We start from the raw sequence: 18,933 nt of genomic DNA on the forward strand, positions 1-18,933 counted from the left end.
CTTAGTCCCAGGGCTTCTTTCCCTAAATGGTCTTTTCTATTCCATGACTGATTTATCAAATATATGTAGATTATTCCCAACAGTAAAACTCCCTTCCAGAGGATACTCGATACAACATTGCTCGAGTCAGGCTAAGGAGTTAATCTCTGCCTTTGCTCTAACCAGCACACCATATCCAATGCATCACCAAGTCTGAAAGATTCCTCTTCCAAAATACTGTTTACCTCGATTCTATCAGCCTTCCCCACCTATACTCCACCATCACCTCATGCATGGATCAATGCAACTGTCTCCTTACTGGTCACCCTGTCTCCCTTTATGCCATCGTAAAATCCATTCTACACACAGTACCCAAGCTACAAGCATGACCCTTTCATTTGCACTTAAGTCCAACCTTCTGTAAAATCCCACATATCTACCTACCTACATGTTCAATTTTACAATTCTTCTTATTGATGAGCATCTCAAAAATAAAGCCTTAGTACTGTTAGGTCTTGCCAGAGGCAGATGGAGCATGCAAAGTCAGGACCAAATCTTCCAAGTGTCCTTTTCATTAAGACCATTCAACTTCCTAGTGATCTACTCCCAGGAACCTACTCATGTCTCAGTTTTCTCATTTGTAACATTATAATAAAACTGCTTCTTCTCCTATGTCACTTGGTGATTAAGAGGATCAAATGGGTTAATATATGTGGAAGTGCTTTGAAAAAGCATTATACAAACAGAAAGGGATATAAAACGCATGCTACTGCAGAAATGGTGCTTAAGTACAGAGTTTAGCTTCTGCTTACAAGAAAGAAGAGTTAAGAAAATCTAGCTAAAATAATTGACTTTTGCCTCTTGTCACTAAAATACATTAGGCTGGTTCCAGCCTTTTCTTTTGCTTCAGAGGACTCGTGCTATACAAGAAAGCACATGGCTTCCTGATTTCCATTACCTTACCAACAAATAAGGAATAACCAGATAAATCTGCTTCTGACTGAAAACAGGAAGTTTAAAAGCCACAGTTCAGAAGGCTGAGAAAATCAGGCTCATCAGGCCCAAAGCCTCCCTGCTCCTCTCCTTCCTCCTCCCTCTCTGCAGGATGCGGAGGGTATAGCTCCAGAGGAGAGCTATAGGGCCCCTCCAAATGACAGGAACACAGAACAACTGCAACTCCAGACCACTTCCACAGCTCCTGGAAACCGCAGCTCCTGCCAGCCAGCAGGAGCTGTACCCGCATGGGAGACATGGCTCAGGTGGCAGAAGTCCTGAGGTACCGACATTCACCTGGCTGTGCATTTGTGTACCCAAGAAACTAGTCCTCAAGTACGAAACAAGTGAAACAGGCAGGAAAAGGCAAGATGCTTCTAATAAAATCAGCCCATCAATTCATGCTAATATTAAAGTCAGATTTACTGACAAAGGCACTGGGATTTTAAAGAAATGGTACCAACTGTGGATGGATACACAAGTTGTTGTATCTGATCTTCCTTTCTTTATGGTTGCTCCCCAAAGGGTCTGCCAAATTGCACATTCATTTCATTACTACACAAATTCTTGTGATTTAATTTTTTATTGATTCTTCTCAAACCACTTGCTATTGCTTCAGTTCTATTTGAGCTCATGGGTCTTTTAAGAAATAACAGACTGACATTTAATATATTTGGACTACAAAAATAGAAATTATACTGTAAATTAAGGGTCTGCAAACTTTTTCTGTGAAGTCCAGTTAATATTTTAGGCTTTGTGGACTCTGTCACATATTCTTGTTTTAAATAGCCCTTTAAAAATATAAAAACATTCTTGGGGCACCTGGCTGGCTCAGCCAATAGAGCATGTGACTCTTGATCTCAGGGTTGTACGCTTGAGCCCCACGATGGGTGTGGAAATTACTTAAAAAATAAATTAAAAAAAAAATAAATTAAATAAATAAAAATATAAAAACATTCTTAACTTCATGTGGTACAAAAACAGGCCATGGGCTATAGTTTTGCAATCCTTTTAAATAATTACTGTGAACTAATAGTATATAGAACATATATGGCTACACACAACGTAAATCAGCCTTTCATTTAAAATGAATCATAGCGGTTCCACAGGTTTCCTTTTTCTGAAGCAGGTACTAAACTAGGAATTTTTTATATTAGAGAAGGATGAGGAATATACTCTGATGATTTTTCATGAGGCAAAAAATTCTGCCCAGATAGTTTTTTCTCCCCTCCTTAGGTGGTCATGGATAAAAGATGCTCACCAAGAATTAATGAAGCTTCCCTTATAATGTACATACCTTTATAATAAATGTAAAAGCCTAAGTTTATACAGTTGATACACATTGACAAAATGCAAATTTGTGAAGCCTCAAAAATTATAAATAGATACAAACTCAAAAACCTAAAAATAGAATAAAATTCACCAGCCCATCAAAAAAAAAAAAAGGGGGGGAATGTGTTATTAAATGACTTTCAGGATCTCTGCACTGACAATAAAAAACAGCACCTAAATTTTGTAAGGATAATGGCACACAAATGACTTGCTGTAATTGGTACTGCTACCCCACAATGCAGTGAAGTCCATTGTACCCGAGATAATGGAACTCTCTCACATAGCTGCTGCATTGTTACCAAGCAACAAGAAATAAAATGTCAGGATTAGCACTTGATTTAATATATTTTTATCATCAATAAACCATGTTTCTATTCTGCTATTCTTCTGGATGTAAATGGTCATTAGTCTAAGAATTATATTTAGTAATCTATAAGAGTGTGCAAAAAAAAAAAAAAGTGAAGTTAACACCAGGCATTCATCAAGTCCATACTTTTTTAATATTTACTGTTTCCTTGGTAGAAACAGCAGATATTAATGTAATAGTAATTCTACTACTGAGAAGGTTATTTTGCCAAAATACTCAACTCGTCTTCATTAATACAACTTGTCTTCATTAAATACATCTTCATTAGCATTCGAATATTTTCAAACCAATGTAGCATTTCATGAAAATTCAATGGCCTTTAATAGCCATGAATTATCTTTAAATACTTTAATACTCTGAAATAAGTAAAGTCAATCACTTCAGTTAGTTTAGTGGTGTGAGGAAATTATCTGTCAAAGCACTGTTTATCTGGCTGAATTTGTAGCATAAGAAACTTACAGATACCTCTTTCAGAGTGATTTAGTAATAATTATAAAATGAAATATAAAGCATGAATAAAATCTTGTGACTAAAAACCTGTAAGAAAAAGAAACGTAAACTAAAAGATATAAATTAACAGGTCTAACAACAAAAATCAATGTAAATGATATCCATTGCTTACCACATCCATCCCAAAAGTTAACACGTGGGCAAGTGACTGCATTCTGCCTTAGGATCAAGAGTCACCAGGGTTCATGGGGGGGTTGGAGGAAAGACGGTATTTGTTCTTTTTGTATTGTATCAAACAGCTCTCTTACCTCCTCTCACCTTTTAAAAAAGAATTTGTGTCGAATGTTCAACTCAACTGGCCCATGTAGATGAAGTAAGGAGGACTGGAACAGTTTCTTGCTGTCCTCATTCTAGTTAACTAACTGAACCAGGGCTTTACCAGGTAAATACTTAAGGGCAGTGAAAAATACTTAGCATATTATGCATCACACAGTGACTATCAAATTTGACATTCTAGCCAAGTTCTCATAAATACCACGTTTCCATAGGTCAATCAGAGAATTGTGTGTGTGAATGAATTCCATACAGGCATGACCAGTAGTTGCCTGGGTATGGATGTGTGTGCTTGAAACTGAATCTGTCTAATGAGGTCTCTTAACTGATTAGAAGTACTTGTCTTATGTGGAGAGAAGTTTTAATTTTTTCTATTTATACCCATGTTTTTCCTTTTTACTATTTCTTGTAAAAATTATGAGTTTCACTGCTTTAGAAGCTGTAATATCATAAGGCATTTGCAATGTCAAGATTAAGAAGAAAAGACACTTAGGAGGAAAGGACTTATGTTTATCCCTGGGGCATTTCTGTGTTCTCTAAAGCAGGAAGGAAGATAACCAAAGTCTCTAAACCACGGATACATTAATTGGCCTGCTTGGTGGAGATTAAATGTTCACAGAATCCACTGAAGTGATTAAGTCATGTCATTAAAATCCACTGTGTTCCCACCTTCTATTGTAAAGTAAAATAACAACCAGTTTGATCACTTCTGCTAAGATAATTCACGGGGTGTTATCAATGCAAAGTTCTGCAAACAGGGCCAGAGAGTCATAAGAGCCAAGAGGTTCCAATCGCAAAATCATCCTCCATTTATCTCAGAGTTTTTTTTTTTTGTTTTTTTTAATGTTTATTTATTTTTGAGACAGGGAGAGACAGAGCATGAACAGGGAAGGGTCAGAGACAGGGAGACACAGAATCTGAAACAGGCTCCAGGCTCTGAGCGGTCAGCACAGAGCCCGACGCGGGGCTCGAACTCACGGACCACGAGATCATGACCTGAGCCGAAGTCAGACGCTTAACCGACTGAGCCACCCAGGCGCCCCCATCTCAGAGTTTTAAGGTCAGATTTAGGCCTAATCATCTCTTGGGGACTATTATGAAACGAACTAAAAATACAAATCCTATTTCACATAGCCTCTGAAGGAGACTGCCGTTGCTCTCAAGAAAGCTGCCCTCACGCAAGGCTCCTTGGGCTGCTTGCCGTCCAGCACTGAACAAGAGAGAGTAGGTCTTCCCTGGTCTTCAAACCCACCAGGAATGTGCTCCCCCTACCGCCTAGACAGCTCCTCCTCACAGGGCTGCCGAGCTGGTGCCCTGACTTCCTGGGGAGTCTCTACTCAGGAGTCAGCTCACTGTGGCCTTTAACTGCCCACCTTCTCTAAAACTTCAGTTTCGTCTCCTGGCGTTTCAGGTTTCTTTTCATGCTTTTTGGTTGTCTTTTCTCCTTAGCGTTTATCAACAGATAGCACACTGCCTGTTTCCCTTGGGTATTGCCTGTCACGTCTGAAGCATCAGAACGTAAGCTCTGTTCACTGCTGTGATTCCAGAACCTAGAAAAGTGCCTGGCACCCTCGGATTTAGGAACTTTCTTGAACTCTCTTTAGAATGTGGTTGAGGTATAAAATCTGGTGGTTCTTCCCAGATAAGAAAGGAGGAGCAAAGGGGAGACGGGGATGTAGAGGAGGCAAGCATGAGAGTCACTGCCTCTGAGGGACAAGCTCGGGGGTGGGGGGGGGAGGCCTCACTCTACTCTCCTGTTTACTGCTGTATATATGTTCATTGTCCTTCATAATGAACATCAAAAACAAACATTTTTTACTATCCTTTATACTGCAATCGCTCTCTGCCCTTCCTCACCCACCAGTGTGTCTGCTGGGCAGGATGGCAGATGTGCCTCTAATCTTTTCCTCCAGTTAGTCTCCTAAGGAGAGATGGCACGTGCCAGCCATTAGGACAGAACGCAGAAGTCACAGTTCCCAAAGCCTGCCTCTTCTGACACAAGTCTTAGGATAGCACTTGGGGAAATAAGTTTCAATATGTCCATACCTTATGACTTAGAACATTTTTTTTTAAAGCAAGGAACTGATAAACACAATATCCCTAGCAACGGTTATGGCCGCAGTGGATGCAGGCAGACGAAAAGGAATATGAGCAATCCGCTAATTCTTACCTTGGGTGGGCTCACAGGTATTCAATTTATTATTATACTTCATAACCCACACAGGCTACACATCTACAATATTTGTACGCATCAAGTATTATAGAATATAAGCAATTCTTTCATAAGCAAATATAGAAATACGCCGTGATGTGAACAAAATAAAAATAATTTTATTCAAGTCATGATAATAAATATACTATTTTCACTAAAAGCTGAAATGAGCTAAAATAGAAGAGGCCCTGTATAAACCTAACACCAGCCATGGCACAACCCTGACGAAACCAGCTGGGCTATTTTGGTCTCAGGCAGCTTGAAGAGCCTTCGGTGGCTGAGTCAGACGACCTTTTCTGACAGAGCAGGCACGCCAGGCTGCTCGCAGGAGACAAAGGCTTACCAGTCTCCTGAGTGAAGCACTCCAAACGCTCCCCCTGAGTTTTCTATTATAAGCTGCTTTTGAAAAAAAATGCAGAGACAGGTCACTTCCAAGAAAAAACGCGGGGTGGTGGGCTAAGCACCGGGGAGACTGGCAGAGGGATCACAGGGAATTGAGGGGACAGCGAGACCCTTCCAAAAGCCAAATGAGTTCCCTCAGGAAGACGCGACAGTCCTCACTTCTCCTATTACACACGCAGAATGTAACACCAAGAGTCATTCCCTGGCTGGTTTTGCACTTAAACGTGTGAAGTTTATCAGGGAAAACGACTTCACCCACTCAAAGAGAAGGAGGTCCAGAAATAACACTGTCTGGGCCCAAAAGAGAAACATCTTTCTGGCATGTGTGCCAATATGTGCACCCACGTGCACTATTTTTCCCAGTAGCTACCCAGTTCCTTACGGGGGTGAGGGGGAGGGACACAGCCAGCATTCACTATATCACAACTTGGTGGTGAAGTATGCAAGTGGTTACAGGTTTTAAGAAATATGAATGCAATATTCATATGGATTGTAGTAAAGGGGAAAATGACCTACTTGGTCACCTCACTGGCTTTATATAACTCACAAGCTTGTGCAGAACACATGTGAAAGGGGAAACTTTTCTGAAAAAGAGGACTACTCCCCTTTTAGAGAGAAAGTAGAAAGAATTCATATTGAGGGCGAATTTGATACTCTCTTTAACTCGAGATAAACACACTGGTTTGCTTCTTCACATAAAATATTTACTGTAAATTACTGAAAGAAGAAACAAACAAACAAAAAGCAAGAAGACCACCCTGCTTCTAAGTCCAAAAAACAATTTTGAGTGGTCTAAGGGAACCATCATTAATATTATAGACAGTTATAGTTCTGCCCTCCTTAAAACTCAAGTTACAGGATGGAAACAGGGATAAAGGCTGCAGAGATGCAGCCATGTGGAGCGACACGGGGCTTCGGAAGAGAGGCTCTAACCCAGATGCTGCTGCTGAAGAGTCCTCGATTTCCTCCTCCGTAAGAGACAGGACACGAGCTGAGAGCTCTAAGAAATAGCTTCTGACTGCGAGTACCAGAACAGACATTCAATCACCATATTTAGGGAAATCTGTGAAAAGTTGCAAGGTTCCAAGAGGCTACAAAATAGAATGAACTGAGTCTAAGAGAAAGACTGAATGGACCCCATACAGCTACTGACCACAGGGTGAGGCTTTTCTAAAGCCAGCTGCAAGGTATATGGTAGGGGAGGAAAAAAGGACCATGATCAGAATAACTGGCAAGGAAGAACAGAATAGAGGAAGAAATTAGCCAAAACACTCTGCTCGATTCTAAGAGTTAACATTGAAATGGTCTACTTCCAGAGATTCAGCATCTTTCACAAGTTTGAAAAACCATCCATTTATGACAGTTTGAGAGTATTTCATAAAATAATGCAAAAGAGCAGACACCCTGGAATCAATATCTCTATTGCTCTGTTCTAGCTCCACCTAGCTGTGTGACATCGGGTCACACACTTAACCTGTCTGTGCTTTAAAGTCCTCATCTGTAAAATAAGGATAAAAATGGTTCCTACCTTATAGGACTATCTTGAGGATTACAAAAATAATAACGTAAAGAGTACAGCAGTGACTAATACATAATAAATATTTGATTAACAGTAGCTATTATTGTTGTTAATAACTAGCAGGCAAGAGAAAATATAGGTAATTTATGATCTCTGAGGATTCCTGTTAAATCACTGTTAAATTCCTGTTAAAGCACTTCAGTGACCAGCTTGTAATCACCCATCCCACTATGATCACCATAAAATAAAGTAGGACAGGACTAGAGAAGAATTACAGAATCCTGGAGGTCAGCGCAAGTGAACAGAGTATACAGAACTCTGAGGAGTTGGAGCTGGAGGCTAGGGTACTCACTAGACTCAGAACAATACAAAAATCACAAAATCAAAATGGACTTTTCATATCAGAAAATACCCAATCTACTCACCATCCCCAAGTCCAAATTATTTTCCTCTTTCGAGAACACAGTTCTTCCAATTCAACTTATGAGCATGTGGACTTCTACTATTGAGCATGCCGAGGAGATAGGCTTATAATAATCCCATTATCTACAAGCTGTTTTGCTTAATGAGAAAGAACGAAATACGGCCTTTTGTAGCAACACGGATGGAACTGGAGAGTGTTATGCTAAGTGAAATAAGTCATACAGAGAAGGACAGATTCCATATGTTTTCACTCCTATGTGGATCCTGAGAAACTTAACAGAAGACCATGGGGGAGGGGAAGGAGAAAAAAATGGTTAGAGAGGGAGGGAGCCAAAACATAAGAGACTCCTAAAAACTGGGAACAAACTGAGGGTTTATGGGGGGTGGGAGGGAGGGGAGGGTGGGTGATGGGTATTGAGGAGGGCACCTGTTGGGATGAGCACTGGGTGTTGTTTGGAAACCAATTTGACAATAAATTTCATATTAAAAATAAATAAATAAAAGCTGTTTTGTTTAGATTCCTAAACTAGAAGGACAAATCAGATTTCATCTTGATCATTATAAATAACCCTGTGCAATAAAACTTTTCACAGATATCTGTGTTGATCAAAACAGTAGTTGCTAGTTATATGCAGCTATCAAAGAGAAAATGAATTTTTATCTTGTTTAATCTTAATTAATTTAAATTTTAAATGCCACATAGGGCTAGTGGCCACCATGTTGGTCATTGCAGGTAGAGTCAATTGGGAGTGGCTGTCTACAGCACCATTATTGAAAAGTATCCCAATGTGAGTCTGAGTCTAGCAGAAATGTGTGCAGTGATAGATCAGAGACGTCTGTTCCCAGGCAAGGGAGGCTAGCCTTTATCGTATTTTCAGGATCAGTTAAAGGATTTTATCTCCCTTTTCCTTATGCCAAAAACAAAACAGAACAAAACCAAAGAAAATCTCTCTTTTCTAATATTTACAGTGATTCTCAGACACTAGAGGGTCATTTTCTGTTCTTAGAAGAAGACTGGCTGAAAAGAACCAGATTATAAAGGAAGAAAAAAAAAAAGGAAAAGAACTTCACCCAGGACAATGTATAATATCTCCTGGTATTCAGAGAAGGAACACTGTTGCAGGAAGTTTTATAGAAATATATAAAATGAATAGAGGGCTAAACTACCAATTATTTTAAGCTATGTTATAATATAGGCTTTTATTCAGTAATATTATGTAACTGTGTCACAGACAGATCATTAAGATGATTCCATAAATAAAAAACCAGATTACACAGAGTCAACCACATTGTCCATTTTAAATGCAGAATATATACTGAAGTCATTGCAAAGAAACCACCAGGCCTGGGTTGAAGGTACCACATCCTCCAGAACTTTAAAAATAAAAATAATACACTTCACTTTCCAAGAGATGAACTGAATTCTAACATTTGATTTTTTTAAAAAATACCACCGTACTGATTCCATGAAGTATCATCTTGGCCAAATGTATGCAGAAGTCAAAAGATGCCACATACAACACTACCATCATGAGAAAAACCCAGAACATATATTCTCATTTCCAGATCCCACGATGGGTTCCTATAAAGCTCTCCCAAGGAAAAACTACCTCAAACTTTTGTGAAAATTTGGTTCCAAGGCAATTCTCAAAGCCTCAAGTTAAGAATCATTACAAAGTCTCCTCTCAGGTTCAAATACATGTAAATAAAATGGGTCATTATACCCAACAAAATGGGTGTAAGTACCTATTTCTGTCACAGAGTGTTAACGCTAGCAACGGTCTCCCACACCTTGAGATGTCCAAAGAAGAGTCAGTCAGTTCCTTAATTCAACTGTTCCAAACAGAGCCACGACAAAACAATTATTTGTACTACCCCCTCTTTCTTCCGTAAAGAATTCACAGTATCGGGGCGCCTGGGTGGCGCAGTCGGTTAAGCGTCCGACTTCAGCCAGGTCACGATCTCGCGGTCCGTGAGTTCGAGCCCCGCGTCAGGATCTGGGCTGATGGCTCGGAGCCTGGAGCCTGTTTCCGATTCTGTGTCTCCCTCTCTCTCTGCCCCTCCCCCATTCATGCTCTGTCTCTCTCTGTCCCAAAAATAAATAAAAAATAAAATAAAAAATAAAAAAAAAAAAAGAATTCACAGTATCTAAGATAATGAACTTCTGACACAACTTACTATATTTTTGGGATTCTGTATATAAAAATTCATCTTGCAATTTTACCCAACATGGTCTATTTCACTCAAGTACCAAAGGACTTTTATAAGCTGGTCAGTCTCATAGCTTGATCTCAAAGAGAGCATTCTAGTGAGACCCTAGCTAACCAGAAAGTTGATGTTACAGTAAAATTTCAACTACTATACATTGAAATAGAATTCTTCGATATCCAAAATTTAAAACTTGTCACTGTTTATCCTCTAGAAAACAAATGAACTGCTGTACATTTTCTGAGCTAATACATAACATCACGTTTAAAAAGTAACCTCTGGAAAGCAGAAAAAACCTCTTCTCTTACCTCCACCACTGTGGTTTCTGCCGCTTTGCACATCGGCAAGTTGAAATTCCTTGCACTTTTCCTATATTAGGAGTGGGGGAAAGTGAGGAAAGAAGACCAAAAATAAGAAGAGCCTCTCTCAGCTTTCATTATACATTAAAATAATTTCTATAAAATAAAACTCTGTGAATTTTTTTAAAAGAATGTATCAGATTTTCCGTAAGTATTAAAACTATTTTATAAATAAAAACAATTTAATGGCCACTTCATTCAGTTATGTAACTTTTATGGAGTTGAGGAGAAGAGGGACTATTTTTCATGTTCAACATATGATTATACACAGAAAGATAAAATAGATATTAATAAAACTACTCTATTTCAAACTATTTGCCTGAATCTTTTAACTGAGATGCCACTTTGTTTCTATAGTTATGGATTTCACTAAACTTGGTCTTGTTAAAATATTAAGAAAAGTAGCAAGTGCTTTATATGAGAAGGTATAGTAATTATATTCTCTATTAAAGAGAAACTTACTGCTGAATTTAAATGAAACATTCACTGGTAATGTGTGAATCATCTATAAAGATCATTCCGGGGAACCAATTTCTAATGAAATTATTTGAAGTACAACACCCACATCAGACCCTGAGGTGTAAAAACTTCAAGAAAGTGCCAATTTTGCTGACGGTTTTGCATTCCCAAGTTCTTAACTTAATGCACCACCACTATCCATAAAAAATTTAATGTATTTTTTGTTTCTGAGAAGGTAAGTTGGTAGAAAAACTCATTTCATAAAGGGAAATGAGTTACAGCTCTCTTTTACTAGCTCTTTTAGGCCACCAATGTTTATCTCACTGGGATTCAAGGATAAATATAAACTCAGGCATGTCCCAGAGAGAGAGGTCCTTGGGTACTTCCACAAGTTTCTGTGTTGGATTCCACTAGACGTCCAAACAGCACTGAAAGCTCCAAGAGCAGTGTGGCCGGAGGCAAAGGCATGCAGGGCTGTTCTACCAATGGCCTAGACAGACCTCTTACCAGTTGTCCCACTAAACAAGAGGGTCATCCTGGAAGCCAGTATCCTAAGAATCTAAGTCACGTGACCATTACTGATAGGCGGTCTCATCTCATATCATATCTCAAGAGCCACAGGCATAAATAAATGCTCAGAACAGCCCTTGTGCAGTCTTTAAGATAGTAGAGCCAGGCAGTGAATCACAGGACAAACACATGGAAATATTTTAAATCATTCATTTCCATTTGCTTCTATACAATTTCATTAATATCTTCTTTAATTTTTTTAAAGTTTATTTGTTTTGAGAGAAAGAGAGAGAGAAAGCACAAGAGAGAGGGGATGAGAGAGGGAGAATCCCAACTAGGCTCTGCACTGACAGCGCATAGGGCCAGAACTCACAAACTCTGAGATCATGACCTGAGGCGAAATCAAGAGTCGGACACTTAACCAACTGAGCCCCCTAGATGCCCCAATTTCATTAATCTTTTTAAAAAAGCAACTAAACTTTGCAAACATTTTACCAAGGTGTCAAATAAGATAGGATGCAAAATGTGTAACTTCCAAAATTAGCTGTAATCAAAAACTGGTTGAATTCAAGAAATCAAATATATGGGAATACAAGCTGGTGCAGCCACTATGGAAAACAGTATGGAAGTTCCTCAAAAAACTAAAAATAGAACTACCCTACAACCCAGCAATTGCACTACTAGGCATTTATGCACGGGACACAGGTGTGCTGTTTTGAAGGGACACATGCATCCCCATGTTTATAGCAGCACTATCCACAATAGCCAAAGTATGGAAAGAGCCCAAATGGCCATTGATGGATGAATGGATAAAGAAGATGTGGTATATATATACAATGGAGTATTACTCGACAATCAAAAAGAATGAAATCTTGCCATTTGCAACTATGTGGATGGAACTGGAGGGTATGATGCTAAGAGAAATTAGTCAGAGAAAGACAAATGTCATATGACTTCACTCATATGAGGACTTGAAGAGACAAAACAGATGAACATAAAGGGAAGGGAAACAAAAATAATATAAAAACAGGGAGGGGGACAAAACATAAGAGACTCATAAATATGGAGAACAAACAGCATTACTGGAGGGGTGTTGGGGGGGGGGGAGGGTGGGCTAAATGAATAAGGGGCACTAAGGAATCTACTCCTGAAATCATTGTTGCACTATACGCTAACTAATTTGGATGTAAATTTTAAAAAATAAAAAATAAAACAAGTTATAAAAAAAATCAAATATAGTATATCATATAAGGTCTTCAGAAATCAACAAAAATGACATGAGAATGGTCACTGAGAATTTAATTGTGATCACACCAATGCTGCATTTGGTAAAGATAAAAAACCCCTAAAACAGTAAATGACCATATTATATAAAATAAACTATTTCTGTAACCTAACAAGTGAAGTCTTCAAGACCACACATTTTGGAAAATTTGCTTATGTATATTCAAAGGTGGTACAATTTTCAAAATACAACCATATAACGTATAAAGCCAAGATACTAAATACTTGGTATTTAGTATGCTTAGGGTAATCAAAAGATCTTGAAATCTATTAGGCCTGTGGCTTAATATCTGTGGCTACCCAGATAACAAGAATGAAAGTTCAGGATTATCAAGATTAATCAACTTTTCATTAGAACCTACATACGTATTTCCTAGTAGACACCAACAGGACTGGAAAAGAACTGATCTAAATGGTTAGTAGCAGTATCTTTCCAGAATATCAAAATCACATAGGCCCTTTAAGACAATGCATATCAATAACAATATCAAAATTAAATACAATTGTGTGTTTTTGTCACATTTGCTAAGCATGTCTCAACACTGTACCTTTCCTGGCAACTAAACACACATGGAAAAATTGTTTGTATGTAACTATATACAAGGGTATATAGATTCAAATGCCATTCAATGTGGGCACCAGCCAATCAGAACAGATTCCCAGAAGCACACCACATCTCAACAAGAGCAGTTGCCTTGAGCGTGCGCACGCACATACATACATATATATACACACACACACACACACACACACACACACACACACACACACTGACCTGTGGGTTGGTTTGATTGTAAGCCACTTTTTAAATGAATTTTTAAACACCAAACACACCAAGATATCTATTCTGTAAACGTAATTTAGGAAATGTAAAGTTACTGAAATGCAACTTTGCATTAATTGCATTGTTTTACATAAAACCATCATACTACCTGAAAATCACATTTCCTGCTTGGTCTGCCTTCCAGGCTTTCACCAAAGCAAAATCTCCCGTAATTGCTTCCTCCAAAATAAAATGCTGGCCATTAAACTCCCTCACCTGCAGGAGACAAAGAGGGCACTGTCAGATATTTGCAGAAGTCTTGTTTGGCTGTGGTATGTGCTCTGATAGAAGCAGATAATAAGGATACGAGCCTAGTCAGGGAAGGTTTCTCAGAGGGAGGACAATCTGAACTTGAGGACTCAAGGGTGAGGAGTGGTAGGCAATTAGGATTTGATCAAAGTGGTGGAAGGGGAACTGGGAACAGCATGTGCAGAGACTCAGCAGCAAGAGAGAGCTTAGTAAACTGGAGGAACTGCAAGTTCTATATGCCAAAGGCACAGACTGTGTTAGCACTCATTATTTATGTGCATAAGTTATATACATTGAACATTTCCTCCACCCCAGGAAAAAAAACTATATAAGCCTCATAAAATCGTCAATGTATTTTGTACATAAAATAGTTATAAAAATCCATTCATCTCTAACTAATCTATAACCATCTGTTGAGATATTAATTGGAATTCCTAGAACCTGTAGATGACATTGGAGAACTGATGTGCCCCATCTTTCCACCCATGAGTTAAATACACGCCTATATTTTTTGAAATCTTTTACTTGTTTGAATTGCTTGATAATTCTTCCCCCAAAAAAACTTTGTATACGTTTTTTAGGTTTATTCATAGGTACTTCATGGTGTTTTTATGCTACCATGAAAGTTGTATGTTATTCTATTACACCTCCTTTTCTATCGTTACTGTTTAATGGAATGCTATTGACTTCTGTATTGTATTGCCTTTTAATTCTACTACACATGGAAAGGGGAGAGGGAAGAAGCAGCATAAAGTAAAACTATGCCATGGAATTTTGTTCCTTTTTTCTTCTTGGGGGTTTAGCTCTGGGAATTGAAACAAAGAAAAAAAACAACGTCAATGCTGTGCCCCATCCTACACGGGATTGGAGCCATAGGAAGGCAGAGCTCCATTCTCGCTCATACTACGCCCTCTAGTGGACGAACTGCATGCATATCACAGAAAACTTCAAGAGAAAGTTCTGTATAGTTACTTTTCTTTATGGTTTAAAGCAGAAATCGCTTCTTAATCAACAGCTTCTTTAAAGGCTTTATCCCACTTTCTGCTAGAAAATATTAATGGATTTAGGGGATCACTGATGGAGGATCTTATTAATATGAAACTTAGATAAGTCATACAAAAGCTATTTATAAACTGCACATCAACATACAGCTTTTTCAAGAGCCCTGTGTATTTCAAAGTCATTACTGTAAACACTAATGATCATAGATGAGAGTATGCTGCATACAGATCTGGAAACCCACATACAGATCTAAATATATGCTAACCCAGGGCAATGTGAAAAAACCGACTTTTTTTGCCCTATTCCAACTATACAATTTCCTGATGGGTCTACAAACCAGCAGTTACTGAGTGCTGACATTCTAAAATTTTAAAACAGGGAAGGGATTGGTTTTGCCACACTATTACACTCACTTGAAAGAGTTCTGTTTGCCCCGATTGCCACTTCCTCTTTTTTCAGCCCTTTCTCAAATCCACTCTGATCAAATTTCTATCATTCCAGAAAAATCCTCCCTTCCAGAAAAATCTTTTTTTTTCTTTTCAAGTTTGTTTGTTTATTTAAGTAATCTTTACACCTAATGTAGGAACTCATGACTCCGAGATCAAGAGTCACATGCTCTTCTGACTAAGCCAGCCAGGCACCCCTAGAAAAATCATTCTTTAAGGTCACCAGGGCTCAATGCCCCCTCCTGTTACACCACCTCTTCTCAATGGGACAGTGCTGATCACTCCCCACTTTGTAAGATCTCCCTTGTCTTTCAAGTTGCCACACTCCCCTTGATTTTCTCTTCACAGACTAGATACTTTCCCCTTCTTTGCTTCTCTTTTCACTCTTCCCACCCTTCAAATGTAAAAGAGGTTTTCTCTACCTGCACTCCAGCCCTAGACACTCATCCAGTTCCACAGATTTAACTACTACACGCTGATGGCTCCAATCCCCTATCCCAGCTCTAAACCCTCCCCAAGCTAGAGACTACTGAGCAGCTTTTGCTGGAGCCTAAAGGACATGTCAAACGGACCCAGTCCCAGACAGGGCTCTTTGATCACCCCCGTACTTCGCCCATCTCAAAAAGCAGCAGGCTTGGTTCTTGTCTTTCCTCATAGCCCACAACCAATCCATTGGTAAATCCTACTAGCTCTGCCATCAACGTATGTCTGGATTCCAACCCCTTCCCCACAAGTTCCACCGTTTCAGCTCAGTCTAAACAACTTCCACTCCCACCTGGATGGATACAACAGTCTCTTAAGCTCTCTCACTGCTTCTGCTCTTGTACCCCTACCAGAAAACTACCCAGCAGCCACAGTGATGCTTCCAAAATGGAACTTGGACTACATTACTCTCCCACTTTGGAACCTCTCATTGCACTCAGTAAAACCCAAACTCACACGAGCTGGCTGCAGCCTCGTTTCAGCCTCCCATCCTACCACTCTCTGCCTCATTTATGCTGTTCTGGTCTCACTGTCCTGCTGTTCCACAAACTGGGCTATCCTGCCGCAGGACCTTGTCCTCTCTCCTCCTTCTGACCAGAGCACAACCCTATAATCCTCACCCGACTCATTCCCTTGTTTCATTTCTGTATCTACCAACTGTCACTTCCTCACAGAGGTTTCCCTGGACCCAATCTGGAACACAACCTCCCTGGCCACTGACCATTCTCTCTGCCCTTACACTACGGGATTTTTCTTCACAGCACTTTCGTCACTGACATTACGTGTTTGTTAATTCATTCCTTGTCAGTTCTTCCACTAGAGGGGGCCTGGGTCTAGATCATCGCCTTTTCTACCATACTTAGGCTAGTGCCAGGCAAAGAGTAGGACCTTAATAAATGTCACTGAACTAAGGCATTTACTCACCTCCTCTTTCTACCACAAGTAGGGGAAGTAAAGAGCTAACAAGAATCATTTCAAGAAATTATTTGTCACATTCCTAGGTAATTGAGACAAAAGTACAAAACTATTAGGTTTGTGCACCTGACTCCAGGCCCAGGCATTCAGGACAGACTCTAGTCTATCCTATGTTTTCCTAAGGCGAGTTAATGCTGTAACTTCTAGCAAACTCTCAAAGTATTAACCCGATTTTTCTGAGCATCATTATCTACATCACTAAGATCCATTTTAATAATTAGACTCCTGTCTTACTTTGTCAAAAACTTTTTAAACCTAATTAGGTAGTAAAGGAGCAAGATAGAATATAAAAAAAAAAAATGTTAATCAAAGCTTTGAGTCAATATAGGTCATTCTAAGCAGAAAGGCAAAGCTCCAGATGGAGGACACTGCTAGAGACAGTGAACAGCAAGGGGCATGTTCAATGACCTTTTATCTTCTCTCAAAATATGGAGGTGCAGAGCTAACATCCCTATAAGCAAAAAAAAAAAAAAAAAGTTTATAAAAATCACCGTAAGTGATAAGAGGTCCCTTGATTTACTAAGTTGTCACTTCCTTAGAGCTAAGCTCAGCATTTCTGCAACCTGTGTTCCTGCTTTTGAGCCATGTGGCCAGAGAGAAGCAAGAGGTACTGAAAATACAGTAATGGAATACCGGCCTGTGTAATTTTTAAAACTGGCTCAAATCTAAGTATCTCAAATTTCTGTATCTAGAGTTCCACTCTTTTCTAGTATGTGAGTGAAGCTACCTAGCGTACTCCATCCTACCCAGCACTGTAAATATAACTGAAGTACTCCATCAGCTCCGTATGTCCACTATACAAAATGAAGGATAAAGGAGACGGTATAAATGTTCTATTATGTAATTACAACGGTCCCCTACTTTTCAATATTGCATGCAAACATACGATGTCTTTTTTTTTTTTTTTTAATTCCTTCATCCACAGTCACTAGGGGCTTGAGCATGAAGAGTTTGCTATGATATATATCACACATCTACTCTATCTTCCACATACGCATAGTCAGAAGTTATAAATGCTCTTACATTTGTTAACACTTATCAGAAAACTAATCTTGGCTCACACATCTTATATAGATTACAGTTTCTTTTCTTCTCATTTATTTATTCTAGTTTCTCTACGTGATTTTAATTACTAGAGGATGCTCAGTTTTAGCTAGAAATGTTACCTAGCGTATTCACATAAATGAAGGACAGTGTCTTCTCACACTGAAGTGATTGAATCCTTATCTACCCACTAAGTCCAGCTGGAATCCTACACTGAAAGAGAGTCCCAGCGCTACCTGGACCAGAGTCCTTCTTACCTCTCTCGGCTTACTGGCAATGGCAATGCTGCCATCCTTGTTGTATTTGATCGGTGACCCTCCTTGTTGCACCAGGGTCCCGTACCCGGTGCTGGTGTAAAATGCAGGAACTCCAGCCCCACCTGCACGAATCCGCTCCGCAAGCGTGCCCTACAAGTGAGCAATCAGCACACCATAAAAAGTTCATTAAGCACACTTCTGTATGTGGATACAGAAACACGTACAGACATGGTTCCTCTCTCTAGAAGTTTATCATTCTAAATCAGACCGAGCATTGTATATTGCTGTATTTCACGAACACTGTATGCTATATTAATTTAAAACAAGTACTGCACCTCTAGACAACAATCTCTCAATTCTTTTTTTTTTTTTAACGTTTATTCATTTTTGAGAGACAGCGTGAGTGGGGGAGGGGCAGAGAGAGAGGGAGACAAAATCCGCAGCAGGCTCCAGGCTCTGAGCTGTCAGCACAAAGCCTGACGCGGAGCCTGAACTCACGGATGGCGAGATCATGACCTGAGCCCAGGTCGGACACTCAACCGACTGAGCCACCCAGGTGCCCCAACAATCTCTCAATTCTTAACCCACATTCAAATGTAACTGCTTGTTTGTATAATCAGGATCTCAGCTTTCTGGCGCCCACTGCTCTCCTGACATCATAATCTGCATCAGTCTATCTGTAAAATCAATTTTTAAGCCTGAAGTATATAATTTATATTTATTGAAAAACATGTATTTAAATGTTGTGTTTTACTGTGTGCCGTATGTAGGTATAGCCTGAATCTTATCATTGATAACAATGCCATTATTATATAATAATATGT

The 18,933-nt window shown here is 39.3% G+C and overlaps 1 protein-coding gene across 1 annotated transcript in view; it reads right to left on the bottom strand.

Annotated features, from left to right (window-relative positions):
- The window catches only part of OXCT1 (3-oxoacid CoA-transferase 1), a 137,533-nt gene that overhangs the window by 94,996 nt on the left and 23,604 nt on the right, over nucleotides 1–18,933 (bottom strand). Inside the window, exons 5-7 of the mRNA XM_078445145.2 lie at nucleotides 18,110–18,259; nucleotides 13,763–13,869; nucleotides 10,527–10,587 (exon numbers count right to left, since the gene is read on the bottom strand). Of these exons, the coding sequence (XP_078301271.2) occupies nucleotides 10,527–10,587; nucleotides 13,763–13,869; nucleotides 18,110–18,259 (318 nt within the window). The remainder of the gene's footprint in view (nucleotides 1–10,526; nucleotides 10,588–13,762; nucleotides 13,870–18,109; nucleotides 18,260–18,933) is intronic.

The sequence above is a fragment of the Panthera onca genome, chromosome A1, assembly GCF_046562875.1.
Source record: "Panthera onca isolate mPanOnc1 chromosome A1, mPanOnc1 haplotype 2, whole genome shotgun sequence".
NCBI classification, from domain to species: domain Eukaryota; kingdom Metazoa; phylum Chordata; class Mammalia; order Carnivora; family Felidae; genus Panthera; species Panthera onca.